General features: G+C 35.3%; 1 protein-coding gene across 1 annotated transcript in view; it reads left to right on the forward strand.

The window, feature by feature from the left end:
• KCNH8 (potassium voltage-gated channel subfamily H member 8) overlaps positions 1-16,192 on the forward strand; it is a 174,966-nt gene that overhangs the window by 42,036 nt on the left and 116,738 nt on the right. Inside the window, exon 2 of the mRNA XM_053979069.1 lies at positions 14,383-14,616. Coding sequence (XP_053835044.1) covers positions 14,383-14,616 — 234 coding nt within the window. The remainder of the gene's footprint in view (positions 1-14,382; positions 14,617-16,192) is intronic.

Consider the following 16,192-nt stretch of genomic DNA (forward strand, 5'->3'; position numbering starts at 1 on the left):
GTTGCTAAATACTGCAAAGGCAAAGGTCCACCTGACTAACCTTTGTGTTATAACCTTTTAGTACCATAGATTGAAGATCAAGAACGTATGATTCTCAGATTCTTGCTAAATTCAAGTTTGAGGCAAATGCTATTTCTGTTCCACTCTCGTTATTTCCTGTCTCCTAAATCCAGTCAGAGACAGATACCATAATAATCAACATAAAGCCCCTTTCCTAGGGATTCAGACCACCCAAAGAAATAGTGATAGTTCTGGGAATTGCAGTGGTAGTGGAGGCCAGAATAGGTGGGTAAAGAGATGAGAAACAAGTTTGACCATTGTTTAAAGCAGAGGGCCTGGACGACCTCTACAATGGAAAGAAACTGTTGAGGGTCTCTGAAGAATGAAATTTAATGTCCATGGCATTGAATTTGGTCCTCTAAAAGACATTCATGCATTGCCAATTTGCTCATTCATTAATAAGTGGGCATAAAAAGCCAAACTGAAAATCCTTTACTGAAATATTACCAGTGTACTACTTTCCAGAGCTCCAAGCATATTTGCTTTTCTTGCATGCTGCAAAAATGTTGGTTAATGCATTATTGAGGCTATATCCTGAGAAGAACAAAAGCTTTGGGAAATGGATTTCTTTATTTCTTTTCTTAATTGATTTTTTCCCCATGTGCTGTTTTATATTTTCATTACCATGGTGCATGAAATGGTGAAAAAAGAGCTTATCCTTATTACCTTTGGTTTATTCTTTTTCTTTTTTTTTCATAAAGCCGTTTTTCATAATAAAAATTCATTTACTTGAAACTTTGATTAAATTTTAATTTCATTTTAGTCTTAGTTTAAAATACATGGATGCATTTGAATAATTTTTGAAGTCATGCTCTTGCAATGTAGAGATTATATGGACAAGGTATTTTTAAAAGTAAATTTAAATGTTAATTAAAATCTAGTTAGTAGTACTTCCAGAAAAATGCATAATACGCTTCCTGCTTCTGAAGAACCCTTTGAAATATAGTCAGTTAGTTGGTGGGCTAGAAACATGGGAAACACTGCTCTGTGACAGGCCCAAAATTTAATCCTACGACAGCATTCCAATTAATTTTGAAGGATTCTAATCAATCATATATTTTTATATAGTGAAAAATAAACTTCAAGGTATTATTGTAAAAAAAATACCTCTTATGATGGCTTCAATAATAAGAATATCTTAATTATATCTAAAACTCACTGTTTTTGCACTTTTCTCTTTGGAATATCTTTAATGAAGTGGAGTGAGGAAGTGAGGCCAAGAGGTTAACAATCTGACCTGTGCAGACATCTGTATCCCAGAATATCCTCTAGAATTGGCAAGCCAATTATGTCACTAACAACTTTCCTGATTTCCCTCATTTTTTAATCATTTTTTCCCATATTTCTAACTGTTTTCCCTCTCTGTTTCCTTCTTTAGTGTCTCTTAATTAAAATTTTGGTTCGTGATTAAAGCTGCTTAGAGGACTTTTTTAATTTTTGTGTAGATATGCTCATAAAGCACCATAGAACATAAGCATCTAACAAAGTGCAAGTAGTAAGTAACACTGACAAAGCAGTCACTTTGGAAAGCAGTGACAGGATTTATTGAAGAGCTCTGGGCAGTTCTCTAGTGCAGTGGTTGGCAGTTAGGTAGATTTTTCACCTCTTTTTTCTCTATTGCTATTCACTTTTATCAGAACCTTTTTAACCCTCCCTTTGTTCACCACTAGTGGTTTTCATTAAGTGATGGGATTAGTGCTGATTGATGAATTAGCCAGCAGTGATGTGTATTTATTACTTCTTAAGTTTGTGCATGCACATTTTGCAGGTTAACATTTATTGGTACATAGATCAGTATGAATTACTTGCATGTACACAGAGTTTCAGTTATGCCTAATAAACTGATATCTTACAAAGTGAGATAAGGAGGTAGTGGGAATGGAGGGGTAGTTCTTAAACCACTGTTAGGTGCTTACTGTAAGAGGCCATCACTATTCATCCTTGCAGGCTGGGAGAAGTGTGATATAAGAATTTCAGTATGTGGAGAATAAAGTTAAAATAATACTACAGAGGCTGAATAATGCCTCAATAATGCAGGTAGGGGTTACAAAGCCATGGTTATTGCCAAGGCTACAACTATGGTACCTAAGATACCACAAAACATTTGTTCTTATATCTGATGCAAATCCACGGTGTCATGTTTTCTATGCTTGTGTTAAGGTTATTTGACTTTAAAGGTCATGCTTCATACCTTTTGTTTATTATTTTTGACCAAGACTTCTAGATTTTGTAAAGTTTTGCCCAGAGTTTTCATTATTGCTATTGTAACTTGAGAAAGTTAATTTATGCTGCTTTTTACAGTCTGTATAATTACCCTATTTACTTATATTTACAAATATGGAGTGGTCTGAAAGGGAATAATTTTCCTACATCACAGTACAATCCACAAGTTCAGACTCCTACTTCATGCACCTTATTCAATTAGTATAAAAAGAAAATCACCAAAACCAGCAACAAAATAATGTACCTTTTTTATCTTTCCTCAGAGTAATTTCAAATTAAGAAATTAGTTCTACAGTATCTCACCTACAGATGAATCTACATATGTTCTTTGACCTTTATTTTCAAGAAGGAAAGACATGGGCACAGTCAGGTGCATTTACTCAACATTTAGAGCCCTGGCTGTGTAAATGTAGTACAGAAGTGTTCTGATTTCTGTCCTGGCTTGATGTTGATGTTACCCACTTCCTGTGCTTTACGATGATGCCAGACTTGAAGGATTTTGGGCATCACACCCTCCATATATGATAAACATAAGTCCTTAAGCTGAGTAATGCCTTGAAGATGTCACTTCCTACCATTCCAGTGGAATTGAACCTCCTGACCCCAATACTGAGGTTAAAGGAGAGGTTTTACACTGCTTAGATGGTTTGGCCACCTGTTTTGTAAATAGTATTTTTGCTGATGTATATGATGCTGTTGGTTGAATTCTCCAACTGATTTTTAGTCTCTGAAATATTTTTTTACTTTCAAAACAGTATTCAGAGCAGCAATGAATTTCTACATTTATAGCATCAGATTGCATAGGAAATGTGGCAGTATAATCATGTTGTAATTTATAGCTTTCTTCTGCTTTTGGTGTTTTCAGTAAGTGTAATTTATGGAACCTTATTTCCGTATTTTTCGTATTTTTCTCTGTTTGCTCAGTGCCACTTTTACTTGATGAGATAAAGATATAAATATCTGTCTTTCTACAAATTATTTCCAAACTCTCAGAATGAAAAAGATTATTCTCTCTAGCATGAAAACTTTGCAACCAGATACAAGCACCTGCTGCCATTTGAAAAGATACTTTTCATCACTTTCTTCAGATTGGGCTCCAGAAAAACTAAGCAAGACTTTGAATTACCTCCCATAACAACACTGGAATTAGACTGCAGCATTCTTATGCCTTATTCCTGTAGAACAAAAATGTTGTGTTGCCTTTATCTAGCAAATATACTTCCAGCAACTGTTTGTTTTTTTTTGTTTTTTTTTTTTTTTTTTTTTTTTTTGTTGTTGTTGTTGTTTTGTTTTTGGTTTTTTTTTGTTGTTGTTGTTTTTTTGTTTGGTTGGTTGGTTTTTGTTTTTTGGTTTTTTTTTTGTTTTGTTTTGGGGTTTTTTTTGGTTTTTTTTTCTGGGGTTTTTGTGGTTTTTTTTTTTTTTACTTTAAAATATTGTGAACCAGTTAGCAGAATTTAATTTAAAACTCTAGTGAAATTTGTATGTTTTGACTGATAGAATTCTCAGAAACATTACCTGGTTCCCTAATGATACTGATTTACTGCAGTACAGTTAATAGGTAACATTTTCCTGGGATTTTGGAGGTTTGAGACTTGCATTAATTATTGAGCACTGGCCTATTGTTCTCCTGAGAGTCTCTTTCAGAAGTAAGGTTTGGAGTTTTTTATGTTTAGGTAGTGCTTTGGGGAAAAGAGGTGGGAAGGGGTATTGGTTTTGTTCCATGGCAGAATAAAACTTTTGCTTTAGAAACGCCAAAGGTGGTTCTGTGATACTTAGTCTCTTTATTTCCTGTAAAAAAGAACCAGAAATAGAACAAAGAAAGAAGACACAAAAAGGTCTAGATTTGGGTAACTATCTTCAGTCCTGTCATTATTTTGGTGTATTTCTTCTCTTATCTGGACTGTTTAAACCCTTAGAGGTTCAGTTCAGCGGGGTTTTTTTATAGCAATCTCTTCCTACATCTGATTCCTTTCATTGAGACAATACTTAGTCCAAAGTTGTTTTTTTCTTCTTCAAAGGTAATCAAAACCCTGACAATTCCACTGTGTATTTATATATGTACTCCTTTGTTGCAAAGAAGTTCCAGATGTTTCATATCTTCAGATCATATTCATTTCTTCAGCCAAAATCTGGATTTTTCTCCAGAAGACCATCTTATGGCAGTGTTCACATCAAGCCTTTCTGGTTCCCCAAGCAGCTTCTTCTGTAGTTATTTGTATATCTTGCATAAATCAGGAGGTCCAAGCTCAGGTACTCCTGATGCAAACTATGCCAGTCCTTCAGGAGGTCCATCAAAACTTTATCATGAGGATTAATAGCCCATGTCTACTTACCACATCTGCTTTTCCATTAAGGTTATTCTACTTGTTGATTCTACAGCAAAACTCATCCTTACACATATTTTTAGCATTTTTCCTCTGGATTTTTTATGAGATCATTTTTAGTTGAGAAATCCACTAGAAATGATTAGTTTTCCTTTGAATATGGTAACTTAATTACATTCTTACCTGTAACCTCCCTCTCATCATTTTCCACCCTCAAAAATATTGTTTTTTTACAGATCTTGCTCAAGACAATTCCAGTGATCCCTACACTGAAATTCTTAGGATATTTTTATTCAGAAAGCATGAGTTTGGGATATACTTTGTAATTCTTTATTATGGCAGATAATGCAGTATACAACTCTCCCCTCTGGAAATGGCATTTCCTGGACACTGTTCATTATTTTATGTACTATTTTTAATATAATTTGTCTCAATTTTTCAGAATAACATTCTTGGAATGGGCTTTCTTTTCCACGGCATTATTTCAGATTAGTGTTCCTACTCTAAGAAAACTGTGTGCAGAAATCCTTGCTGTTTACAGAGAACTCATTTCACTGGAATAGGCACAAGGGAGTCTGCTATTTCTCCTCATTAAAATTAAATCAAGATTATCCTTTAATTTCAGGGATTGAGAGGTGAGCATATAAACTACAAAGGTTCAAAACGGTTACTCTTAGAGTTCTGACACCTTAATATTGAAGTACAATATTTATAAGGGAAAATCAATAAGTAAAACTCACCACTAGCTGTCATGAAATTGTCATGGGAGTCATAGGGGATTATAAAAGTGACAGTGAAAAGCCCAGAACTTATGTATAAGGGCTAGTATACATCCAAATCAGCTTTGAGCCTCTTTGAGTAACAACTTCAGGTTAGTGTAGCACTTGTATAAAAGGGAAAAAAGTTTCTTTTTCAGAGAATATAATAGCGACGTGTGTTATCTGAACAGATAGTGGTTTTGACATTTTAATTTGGGTATCTCACCTGTGAAAATGAAAGTCATATGCAAAATTGAGGATCCTGCATCATCCTCTGTTGGAGCCCCATTGATGCATTAGGCAGATGGTGCTGAGGAAGGATGACCACTGTCCTTTCTGCCTTCAATTTAAAACCCAGATGTGGGTCAGGTTTTGTTCTGAGGATACATAATTTTGTTCAGGTGAGGAACCTTGGTATAAAATGCCCCACTGTTACCAGAGAAGAATTAGTATGTTTATGATTTGTGACTCACTGGAGTACCTCCACAGGGGATAGCTTGGTCTCTTTCTTCTACAGTCAGTTCCAATGCTACAAGTGGAATTTCTCCTCCTTCATTCTTGGGAATGGTGGCTGAAAGTTCTCTTAGCTCAGCATATGAATGTGCTACCACATATGGACAGTAACTACCTTCTGGACATGCATGGTAGAAGCAAGTGGAAAGACCATAAAGATTTTCCACTCTCTTTGTACTAATATCTTTTTATATTTTTGTGTTGAAAATATTTGCTTTATGTACTTACTGATAACATTCTTTTATATAGGATTTATAGAAGCCACACTTTTTTTTAACATGGTCACTTTAAAGGGGAAAAAAATTTCCATGAAATCTCAAAACTAATTTCAAAACCCTGGCAATTTTGCTGTGTATTCATATATGTGATTCTTTACTGCAAAATGTTCTGGACACTTTGAGTCTTCCAGACCATATACACTTCAAATGATAAGATGAAACTTTCCCAATGACAGGTAAATAGTCCTTGAACTCCACATCATCATATTATAAAGAAATTTAGTTTCTTGTTTCTAGTATAGATGGTATCAAGATATTTTCCAAGTCCCTGAGCTACCACTCCATAATTAACACAGTTTCATAAGAAGAAAGAAGCATTAGATTTCAAAGAGCCAGGAACATGATCTTTCAAAGCCATTTCACACTGGCTTCAAAATGTCTAGCTTATGTCCTTCCTCTCAGTTGTGCAAGAATAATGTCTGGTAAATCTTTTTCCCTGTATTCTTCCACTAGCTCTTAGCAGAATCTGTAACATATGGCTGCTCATATATTGCACGATCAGTAGCTGTGCATATATTGAGTGCACATATTCAAAGGGTTACCCACTGCAATTGCATTATAAATAGGTTCATCAGGCATGTGTGTAGTAAAGGCAAGCGTAGAATACTAAACCCACAAAATATTTTGAAATGGTGAAAATTTAGTATGCCCATAAACCGAGCGCCAGTTGTGAGTAGGTGACACAGGGCTTAGTACAGCTGTAAACAAAACAGCTTTCAACTCCTTATTTCATTTCTACTTCAGACAAGTGACAAAGGAAGGTACGGACATGATCACATTAATAAATATTTCTTGATGATGTGGCCCTTGTCTTTGAAAATATTTCTATTCAGGAAGAGTGTTGTCTGCAAACCTTTTTCTCGGTTGAACACTTGAAAGCAACTCACGGTCCCAGGCTCTTAAATCATTGGGCTATATGATTTGCGCTTATGAGAACCCTATGTGTTAATTTGATTTATAGCAATTCCATTTCTAAATTACAGGTAAATCTTAAATCAGTGGAACAGTTGGGAAAAAAACCAAACAGCAAATCGAATATAGCTGGGTTAAACAAATGGTTCTTGTGCCTGGTGGATGAACTAAAAATTTCCATGTATTTTATTGGAGAAATTACAAAACATGTTTCCCTTGGAAATGTGAACCTGTGCACCCTGCTGTGCAGTGGGCACTCACAGAATGCACTGAAGAGAAGCTGAATTCCCTCATGAGGGAGATAGGGTTCAGTTCTGTCAGAAAAACAAGCACCCAGCGAGTAACTTCTGGATGACACGGCACATTGTCAAAACATGCTGGTGACACATGAGTTGCAGTGTCTCTTGATTACTAATGTCTTCATATTTCTGATTTTTTTCCCCAGTGCCATGTGCTGTTTTACTTGCAACATGTCAATGTCCATAAAACTGGCATGTAAATATTTGACAGCTGCAATATAACTTTTTAAGTTACATCTGTACTCTGCACTGGCAGTCATTGCACAATCAATAACACAAATAAAGTTCATCAAATATAATGTAATAGTTTTTTTTTTACTGAAAAATAAAATTTTGTTAATATCCAAAAAGCTTAAGGGTGGGAAAAGATTTTGTTGCAACCTTGATTCAGCTGACATATGTAAGTTTGCAATTCCAGGTAAATATAAAATCAAAAGCAAAGATTTATTTTAGACTAATTAATATTTCCTTCTGAGGAAAAGATGTAGCTATTTGCTTCTGCTAGTGGAGCTTAATTTTGAGGCATTTGAAAGTCATCTCTACTGAAAGTTTTTCTCCCTTACTATAGTCCACCCTTCACAATTGCACTAATTGTTCATTTGAAAGGTACTCTGTGATGATAAATGAGCAGCCACAACAGCACTACTATTTCAACAAAGTCCTTCTCATTCTTATATTTTAAAGTTTAGGTAGATTCAAATGATACTGAGATTGGAAAAGCAATAGGAGCATGCACAAAAATTTCTAATGGAGGAACAAATTATTTTTTTTCCTTGCTAAGATGACAGAAGACCATTTCACCATGAGGTTCACTACTGCTTTTGTTTTTCACTTTGTTTCTCTCTGATACAGTCTGCCTTTTTGGTCTGCTTTCTTATAGGAGTAGGTAATTTTACAGGTCATGCAGAAATCTGCAGTCATTATTCCAGTATTGACCTGATGCACTAATGGCAATGGAAGCTGGGTTGGAGATCATTAAACACTGAGTCTCTTAAGTGGCTTATGATCTTGTGTTTATCAATAAGACTGGGAAATAATTTAGCAACCAGATGCCCAAAGTTCGCTTAGATATCTCCATGCTGAACTGCATTGCAGATTAACTCTTGTAGTTATAAATATGGTATACAGTAAAGCATCACTGTCAGACTAAATATTATTTTGTAAATATAAAGTGAAAGGTTTATTTCTTAGCTGCTGAATTCAGAACTTTTCTACTTACTGTAAATTATTCCTGTCAGTTCAAGTCAAGTGGGAACTATGGAAGCTCACCCCTTTAGCTGAGTCCATAAGTTTGGGTACTTCAAATACTGATTCTTAACTCTAAATTTGTAGCTGTTACCCAATTTTATGAATCCTTGTAATGAAATGAGTAGGCCAATTAAATCAATTATAAAGATTACAATGAGTTACAGTGGTAGGTCTTTTGTTCATCAGTTCATACTTGTACTTTATAATGCAATAGTTTTTCCTCTCACTGTACTACTATAAATTCATTGGAATATGAATTCATTTTCAGAGAAAAGTGGGAGAAAATATCAGTATAATCAGCTTTTTTTCTGACTTAGATCTAGATAAATCTTCACCTCATATTAGTGACCCAGTCAACTGTACTGAGATTTTTCAAGAGGAATTTTAATGTCTGGAAGGGTATGCAATTTAAAAATCATCTTGGTCTTGATCAGATTCAAAGGACACTAGCTGGCAAATGATTTTCAGCTGTAATTAAATTCACTTGCATCTAAATGTGCTGACATAAAGCCAAATGTTTTCATGCACTTTAATTGTTCAATTCGTCAGTAATCTTAACTGTTAATGTGGTCATGTTCTCCATCACGGTAATTGGCATGAACCTGGAATGAGATTTCCCTTGTTAAGTTGACTGTGTACAGTCGGTGGAATCAAATCTAAGTGTAGTACATCCTTTCATCTAGAAGAATTGTGGACTGTTCTACAATATGTAGAGTAACTGTGTGAGTCACTTGCTTATTTAATGCAGATTCTTTGATTGCTAAAGATTTTTTCTTTTGTAGGATTTTTTCTTCCTCTTTAATTCTTAAATAATTTAACATTTAAAATTAGAATGGTTGCTGGCTTTTCTCAGTTGCAAAAGAAGTCAGGTGTTCTCTTCACGAAAACTTCTGAACTTTGATTGAAAAGAACTCTGAAAAGAGCTGGGCAAGCACAATGATGAGATTTACAGCAGACATAGGCGCAGTATTGAAGCAAAAATCCTTTTGTCATTTTTTGCTGGATGTGACAGTAGGATTCATGAAGGGAGTGCAGAGTACAAATGTAACACAGTGTCATTACAAACAGTCAGATAAATTGTGGGCATTAATTAGGTGGAAGAGTATTGCATAAAGCATTTTTCTTTAATTATCTCAATTCTAAAACTCTATCATAGGATGTTTGCTGAATAAGATTCTCTGTATCAGATGGCATGAGATTTAAATCTCTGTTGCTCTAGTTACGATTTTTGGGTATCACATCACTAAAACAGGGCAACATTGTCTAAGCCTGTGATTGAAGGTATAGTTTTCATGGTTCAGGTTTGTCTTATTTGATTGTCTCTGGCTTTATGCTGTGTTTTTGGCAGAGGTTTCTGAAAACCACACGAGTCTTCCATTGTTCAATGTCCTATCCTCTCCAATATGTTCTATTTCTGAAATGAAGGCAGGCATGCAAGCTCCTTATAGTCTTCCTTCAAACTTTCATGTGAAAAAGTAGCTTGATCTTCATGGAAAATGAGCTTAAAGTAAAATAATCACAATTGAAAGAAATCTGCTTTTAAATTGCATTGGCAAGCCAGGGACCTCTCTCATATTCCTCCATCTCTGCTGACTTGCTGCTAAAGGAAAACCTCATGAATGTTGGATATTTTGTGCTTAGGCTTCTTTTACCATCTTAGCAGAAGCACTTTTAAATCATCCTTCACACAGCTCTCGCAGGCTTGGACAAACAATCAAGAATTTTTAACCAAAGCTAATATACAAATATCCAATTTGAATTTTTTAAAATTTATTTTGCAGAGACTTACACCGCTTAATTTCTGAGCTGAAACCTAGGGTTGAGTGGCTAAAAAAAATCCAATCTGCCCATTCTCTGGAATCTCTGTCAGTCTCACTCCCAGCTCAGAGACTTTCACTGCTGGCACCGAGGCCCCTTCCCTGTGGGTGGCTCCAGTGACCTGACAGGTGCCTGCTTGACTCCCTGCACACCCCACATTCACACAGTCAGAACAGGTTTCCCTCCCACATCCACCCCAGGTTTCCCAGAGCAGAGCTCAAATGACTCTTTCCATAAAGCCATTTACCTATGGCACAGCAGCACAGAAACAGCCCCAGCTGGTGCCTCTGGGGAGGACCCTCAGCAAAGGAAACCCAAGGATTTTATACCCTCACAGTCTCTCCTCACACAAGTCTCTCCTGAGTCCTCTGCTCCCGCTGTGTCCCCCAGAGTCCATCCACCCAGCTGGCACCACCCTTCTTTGCTCCCTTGCTAACCAAAGGGTTGGCAGCTCACAGTCTCTTGTCTCGAGCTCTCACCCAGAGCTCAATCTGCATCTCAGTGTGCAGTTGGAAAACTGAGCTACCTGCAGTAGATTTATTACTCGATGCTCCAAATCTGTTCTTTCTTACACAGATTTTCAGCAGCTCTACATCTTTCTCAATAGGTCAAGTATTTTGCTTGGATATATTTTCTTATCTAAAAATAAAATTAAAAAGAAACACTCACCAGTAATCTAATATTGTCTGCTGATCAACCAACCTGATCAATAAAATAACTTAATATTCAAGCCAATGTGCTGAAAGCATAATGTGGAATTCAACAACTTCTTTATTATGGAAGTGTTGCAATCTACACACAAACATATACCAAAATATACAAACCAACAGGTTTGTATCACTCACTGCAACTTTCCTATTGCAAGTTCAAAAATAAGAAAATGTGTTGTCTTCCAGTCCATAGGTTTCTAATAAATTATTCTCAAGAAAATGTTATTTATCTTACTTTTTGAAATATTTTATAGCATTTTACATACATGATTAAAAGCAAGGGTTATTAAAGATTTGAAGATATAAAAATAAATTACAGAACTAAACAAACTTTTGACCAGAATATTTTAAGGTATGGGTTTGTTGGGCTTTTTTTTTTTTTAATTTGCTTTATGTAATAGGTAAATATTAATTACTTTATAAATGTTACTGAAGAATTGGATGATACATGGAATTACTGGGCATAATGTTTCTAGGTCCTTTTTAGTATGACAAGAATTTTTTCAACAAATTATTTAGAGATGTCCCTTATCTTGGGATTATAGGTGCATCTCTCATTATTTTATTTGAAATTCAAGTGCAAGAAGAGCAGCAAATATAATTCTGATTGTATTTTCCTGTTTCTTTGCTGTTGTACTCAAAAAGTTCAGTTAAATTAGGCTTACAAGTCTTATCAGACACATCGTGATATTAAGAGAAAGATTGGCTGTTATTCTATCTAGTACTGGATTGACATTTATAAGTAAACTGGTTTATTCCATGAATGCTGAAGCAACCACAATTATTCTGGGTTCATTTTGGTGTAACTGACAATTGAATTTGGCCACCTTATATTTTTCATAAAACCATGCTATGCTTAGTAAGCTCCAGTGTGTTCCTGTTCATAATGACATTCATTCACTACTGCACATCTTCTCCACCTTTTGTGTCCTTTTGGTGTTCCATATTCTGCTTCATACAACTCTCAACAATTAGAATTATAAAGAAAAACAAAACCCCACAGCAGTCTTTACATCCCATAATTGTATCATAAGCAACAAGAATCAGAGAAGTAAATTAATTTGCTAGCTACAAATATATTTGGTATGAATGATCTGCTGGTCTTGCACCTTCACACTTCCATTATGCACTGCAAGCATATGATTTTAATTCTTTTGGCAGTGTGGGGATTTAGTTTTTTGTTGACAGGGGGAGCAGCATGTTAGTGCATGAATGGTAATGATACTTATTCCCCAGTTAGGCAAATAAAAATGACAGGCTAAGTCAAGCACTGCACTGAACCAGAATGCATTTTAGAAACACATTATTTGGTAAATTGGAAAAGACTGTTTTAATATAACAATCATTTATTGAAAGAATTTAATTAAATTGGTACAAAATGTGGGTAACGAAAGGAAAGTCTTGAGAGAAAACTGATCACTTAATAAACCTCCATGGTCTTTAAAATACTGAAAGCAGTATAAGACATAGTATTTTATCCCTTGGGTAATTAGAGTAACATAGCTGGTTTTGGGGGTTTCACAGATGTAGAACTCTGTGACAGTTCAGACTGAAAAACAGACTTATTTTTCCTCTATTTTAGTGTATGGATTCTGTCTCTCCCTTCCCAATCATAAATAATATATCCCTGTATGGGGATTAGGTATAGCAACCTGAGTTTTCCATTAAAATAATTCATTTCTTTCTCTTTAAATTTATGAATATTTATCAAGGGATTATGGGTTAGTTAATAGTATTTCCCCTTAATACATACACATGAATTCACTTGCACATAAGTCTGAAAAATGAGAGGTGTCTGTCTTGGGACTAGACTTCTCCTGAGCTCCTGCTAGCAAGCTGTAAGGTAAACATTCCTTAACAAGCAATGGACAAAAAATAGTTTTTCCTCCCTCAATGTGAAATGTAGACAGTTTCTGCCCATAAAAGGTTTTGGTTTTTTGTTTTGGTTTTTTTTTTTGGGGGGGGGGGTGTTTGGTTTTGGTTTTTTTTTTTTTGGTTTGGTTTGGTTTGTGTTTTCTTTTTTTTTTGTTGTTGTTTTTTGTTCATTTGTTTGGAGTTTTTTTTTTGTTTGTGTGTTTGTTTTTGTTTTTTGGTTGTTTTTTTTTTCACTTCAAGATAAGGAAACACAGGCAAAACACCTGTATGAGAAGTTCATATGTTATCTGGAAAGGGTGTCCCTGAAAACTGAAAAATACTGTAAAGGGTCAGAGCTGTTGACATGGGTTGAAGATGAAGTTCTGAGGTACAGAGCCTTCAAAAACATTTCAGAGAGGGATGGGAATGAGCTATTAGGCTACCAGTACGTTAAACTGTTAGATTTGCCAAACATTTGAAATAAAATTAGGACAGCACATTTAATTGATCGATGTCCATGTCAATATGCTTCTCTTGAAGGTATCATACCTGATAGGTGCAACTTAAACAGACTGAAAAAATATAAAGAGCATTAGGTATAACAGAATGGTGAATCCCTGTTTCATATGGGAGAATTGGAGAAGTCTGGTGGGGCTTCAAAAGGCAGGTGACTGATTTTGAATGAAATCTTTTTTCCTCAAGTCCATAGAAAACAAAATCCAAACAAATGAACAAAAAACCACCTCAAAACAAACAAACAAACAAACAAACAAACAAAAAAACCAAACAAAATCAGTTCCACCTCCCATAAAGGACAAATGATTCCTTGTAGTTTACAATGTCCCTAATTCCACGTAGCCTGGTGTGTCACTCAACTGTGTTCTAAAGATTCTCTTGCATAATTATATAGAATAAATGAATTTGCTGACATAGGTCAACATTATCTTATTGAGACTATGGAGATTTTTGAGTTTTTATGATGTAGCTGTGTCTGTTCAGACTGCAGAGTAGTCTGAGTGGCAGCATAACATTTGAAGTTTCTCCAAAATTTTGATATTTGTCACCAGTCTTTGGTCAAGTGGCTGTTTTAGTGTGTTGGCATGTATCTCAGAGGCAACTATCATAAAGTATTCCTTGAGGAGACAATGAGGCAAACTGTACAAAGCCATGAAGAACTATTGATTATGATCTGTGGACTAGATCTTTGACTTAATTTCAGAATACTAGTCTGAAATCAGAAGTTAGATCCTGGTTTTCAGGCAGCTGGGACTTTGCTTTTTAATATCTGTCCAGGTGTGCCTTCTTATGATGCTAAAGACAGTACTGTGTCAAGCAGTGTAGAACTTAGACTTTAATTCATATTTTACTTTTGTGTTCTTCTGCAGATAGTAACTTCATCCTTGCAAATGCTCAGGTGGCTAAGGGATTCCCCATTGTTTACTGCTCTGATGGCTTCTGTGAGCTTGCTGGATTTGCACGGACTGAAGTCATGCAGAAAAGCTGCAGCTGTAAATTCTTACTTGGTGCTGAAACAAATGAGCAGATGATTCTTCAAATTGAGAAATCGTTGGAGGAAAAGATAGAATTTAAAGGAGAAATCATGTTCTATAAGAAGAATGGTAAGTCTGTCTTTCCTGTTCTGTTAGTCATAAAGAATGAAACAGCATAAATGCACATAATATATAATGATAATTTCTAAGTAATAATTTAGCTTATAATAAAGCTTATAATAGTAGATTTGAATGATGATAGTAGGGTACACATTTTCTAAAAGTGATAACTGCATAATGACAACAAAGTGATTTGGCGTGTTAGGAGAAGGCAGCTTCAGTTTCACTAGCAAAGAAAAGGAAGAATGTTCCTTAGTTGGCTTGTGTTCATGATTGCTGCTCCTTATAGTATGAAAGTTTGAATTTTATCTGGAAGCTCCTGCTAAATGCTTCCTTGTCTTGACTTTTTGGGGAGGCTTGGGAGTGTCTGAGTGTGTTTGGTTTTGGTTTTGGGCATACAGAAGAGACTCACACAATTTCTTGAAATGTACTCAGGAAGGTTATTCAAATAAAGTAGTTCCAAGTTGTAAAACATGTCTGAATATAGGGGGAAATTTGTTTTAACCTGGAAGGATAAGAGCTGCTTCTTTCCAGTATTCTATAGTGATAACTGGGAATGATAAGAAGATATTTCAAGGTATTTAAATTAAAGAAGTAAAGCTAAGACATTAATTTCATTGCCTTTGTCCTGAATGATAAATTGTGATTCTTTACATTTGGAAGGGGTGCTTCAAATCTGTAATAGGTATGATTAACACGGGCAGAAAGAGACTGCAGGTCAATTATTAGAGAAGTAGCTGAATCACAAATAAATAGATAAAGAGAAATTGTTGAGGCTAAAGAATTCCCACTATATATTGCACATGCATCCCTCTGTATAATTTGACTGGATGCTTCCCCAATACATTTTCTGAATAGGAATAAATTTCCCCAACTGTCCATTATATTTTTCATTTCCACGTGTTTCTGTACCACTGGGAAACAGAAATGAATAGGTATTAAAATAACATGAGAGTTTCTTGTATAAAAGCTAAATTTATACTAAGAAATAATCTTGGTTTTTCAACAGAGCTGCAAAGTGCAGGCTCCAAATTTGGCAAATCAGCCATTTTAGCTAAATGTCTTTTAGGTTGGGTTTGGGTTTTTTTTCAGAGGAAAAATTGAACTTCTGAAGCTGTTAAGCTTATTCAACTTTGTTTTTGTCCAGAAAAAAAAAAGTTTTAAAAATATTTTAAGACATAAGAACTCTGGGAATAATATCCCTGAAAAGATCGTATGGATACATTCCAGTATATCCAATATGGAAAATCACTGATTTTTGGGCTGGTATAATGCCAGGAACACAGGTCAGTGGGAGACAAGTAGCTAACAATGCCTAGTTATCACAGGGCCGTATTTCAATGTCCTGCTAAGGCTTTAGGGTGTCAGAGGGGAACCCCCATCTGCCTTTAGTCTGCTATTTAGCACAGCCTTGCTTTGTAGGCCTAACTACAAGACCAAACGAGCACTTCCAAGCCTCAGGGGTAATTCTGAGCTCATGGAATTCTTCTTGAAATCTTAAGAGTTAGTAAAACATTATGATAAAAAATTACTATGTGGGACATGGGTGTATGAATACAATAATTTGTTCTTCGTTTGTTCTTCT

The sequence above is a fragment of the Vidua macroura genome, chromosome 1 (assembly GCF_024509145.1).
Source record: "Vidua macroura isolate BioBank_ID:100142 chromosome 1, ASM2450914v1, whole genome shotgun sequence".
NCBI lineage: Eukaryota > Metazoa > Chordata > Aves > Passeriformes > Viduidae > Vidua > Vidua macroura.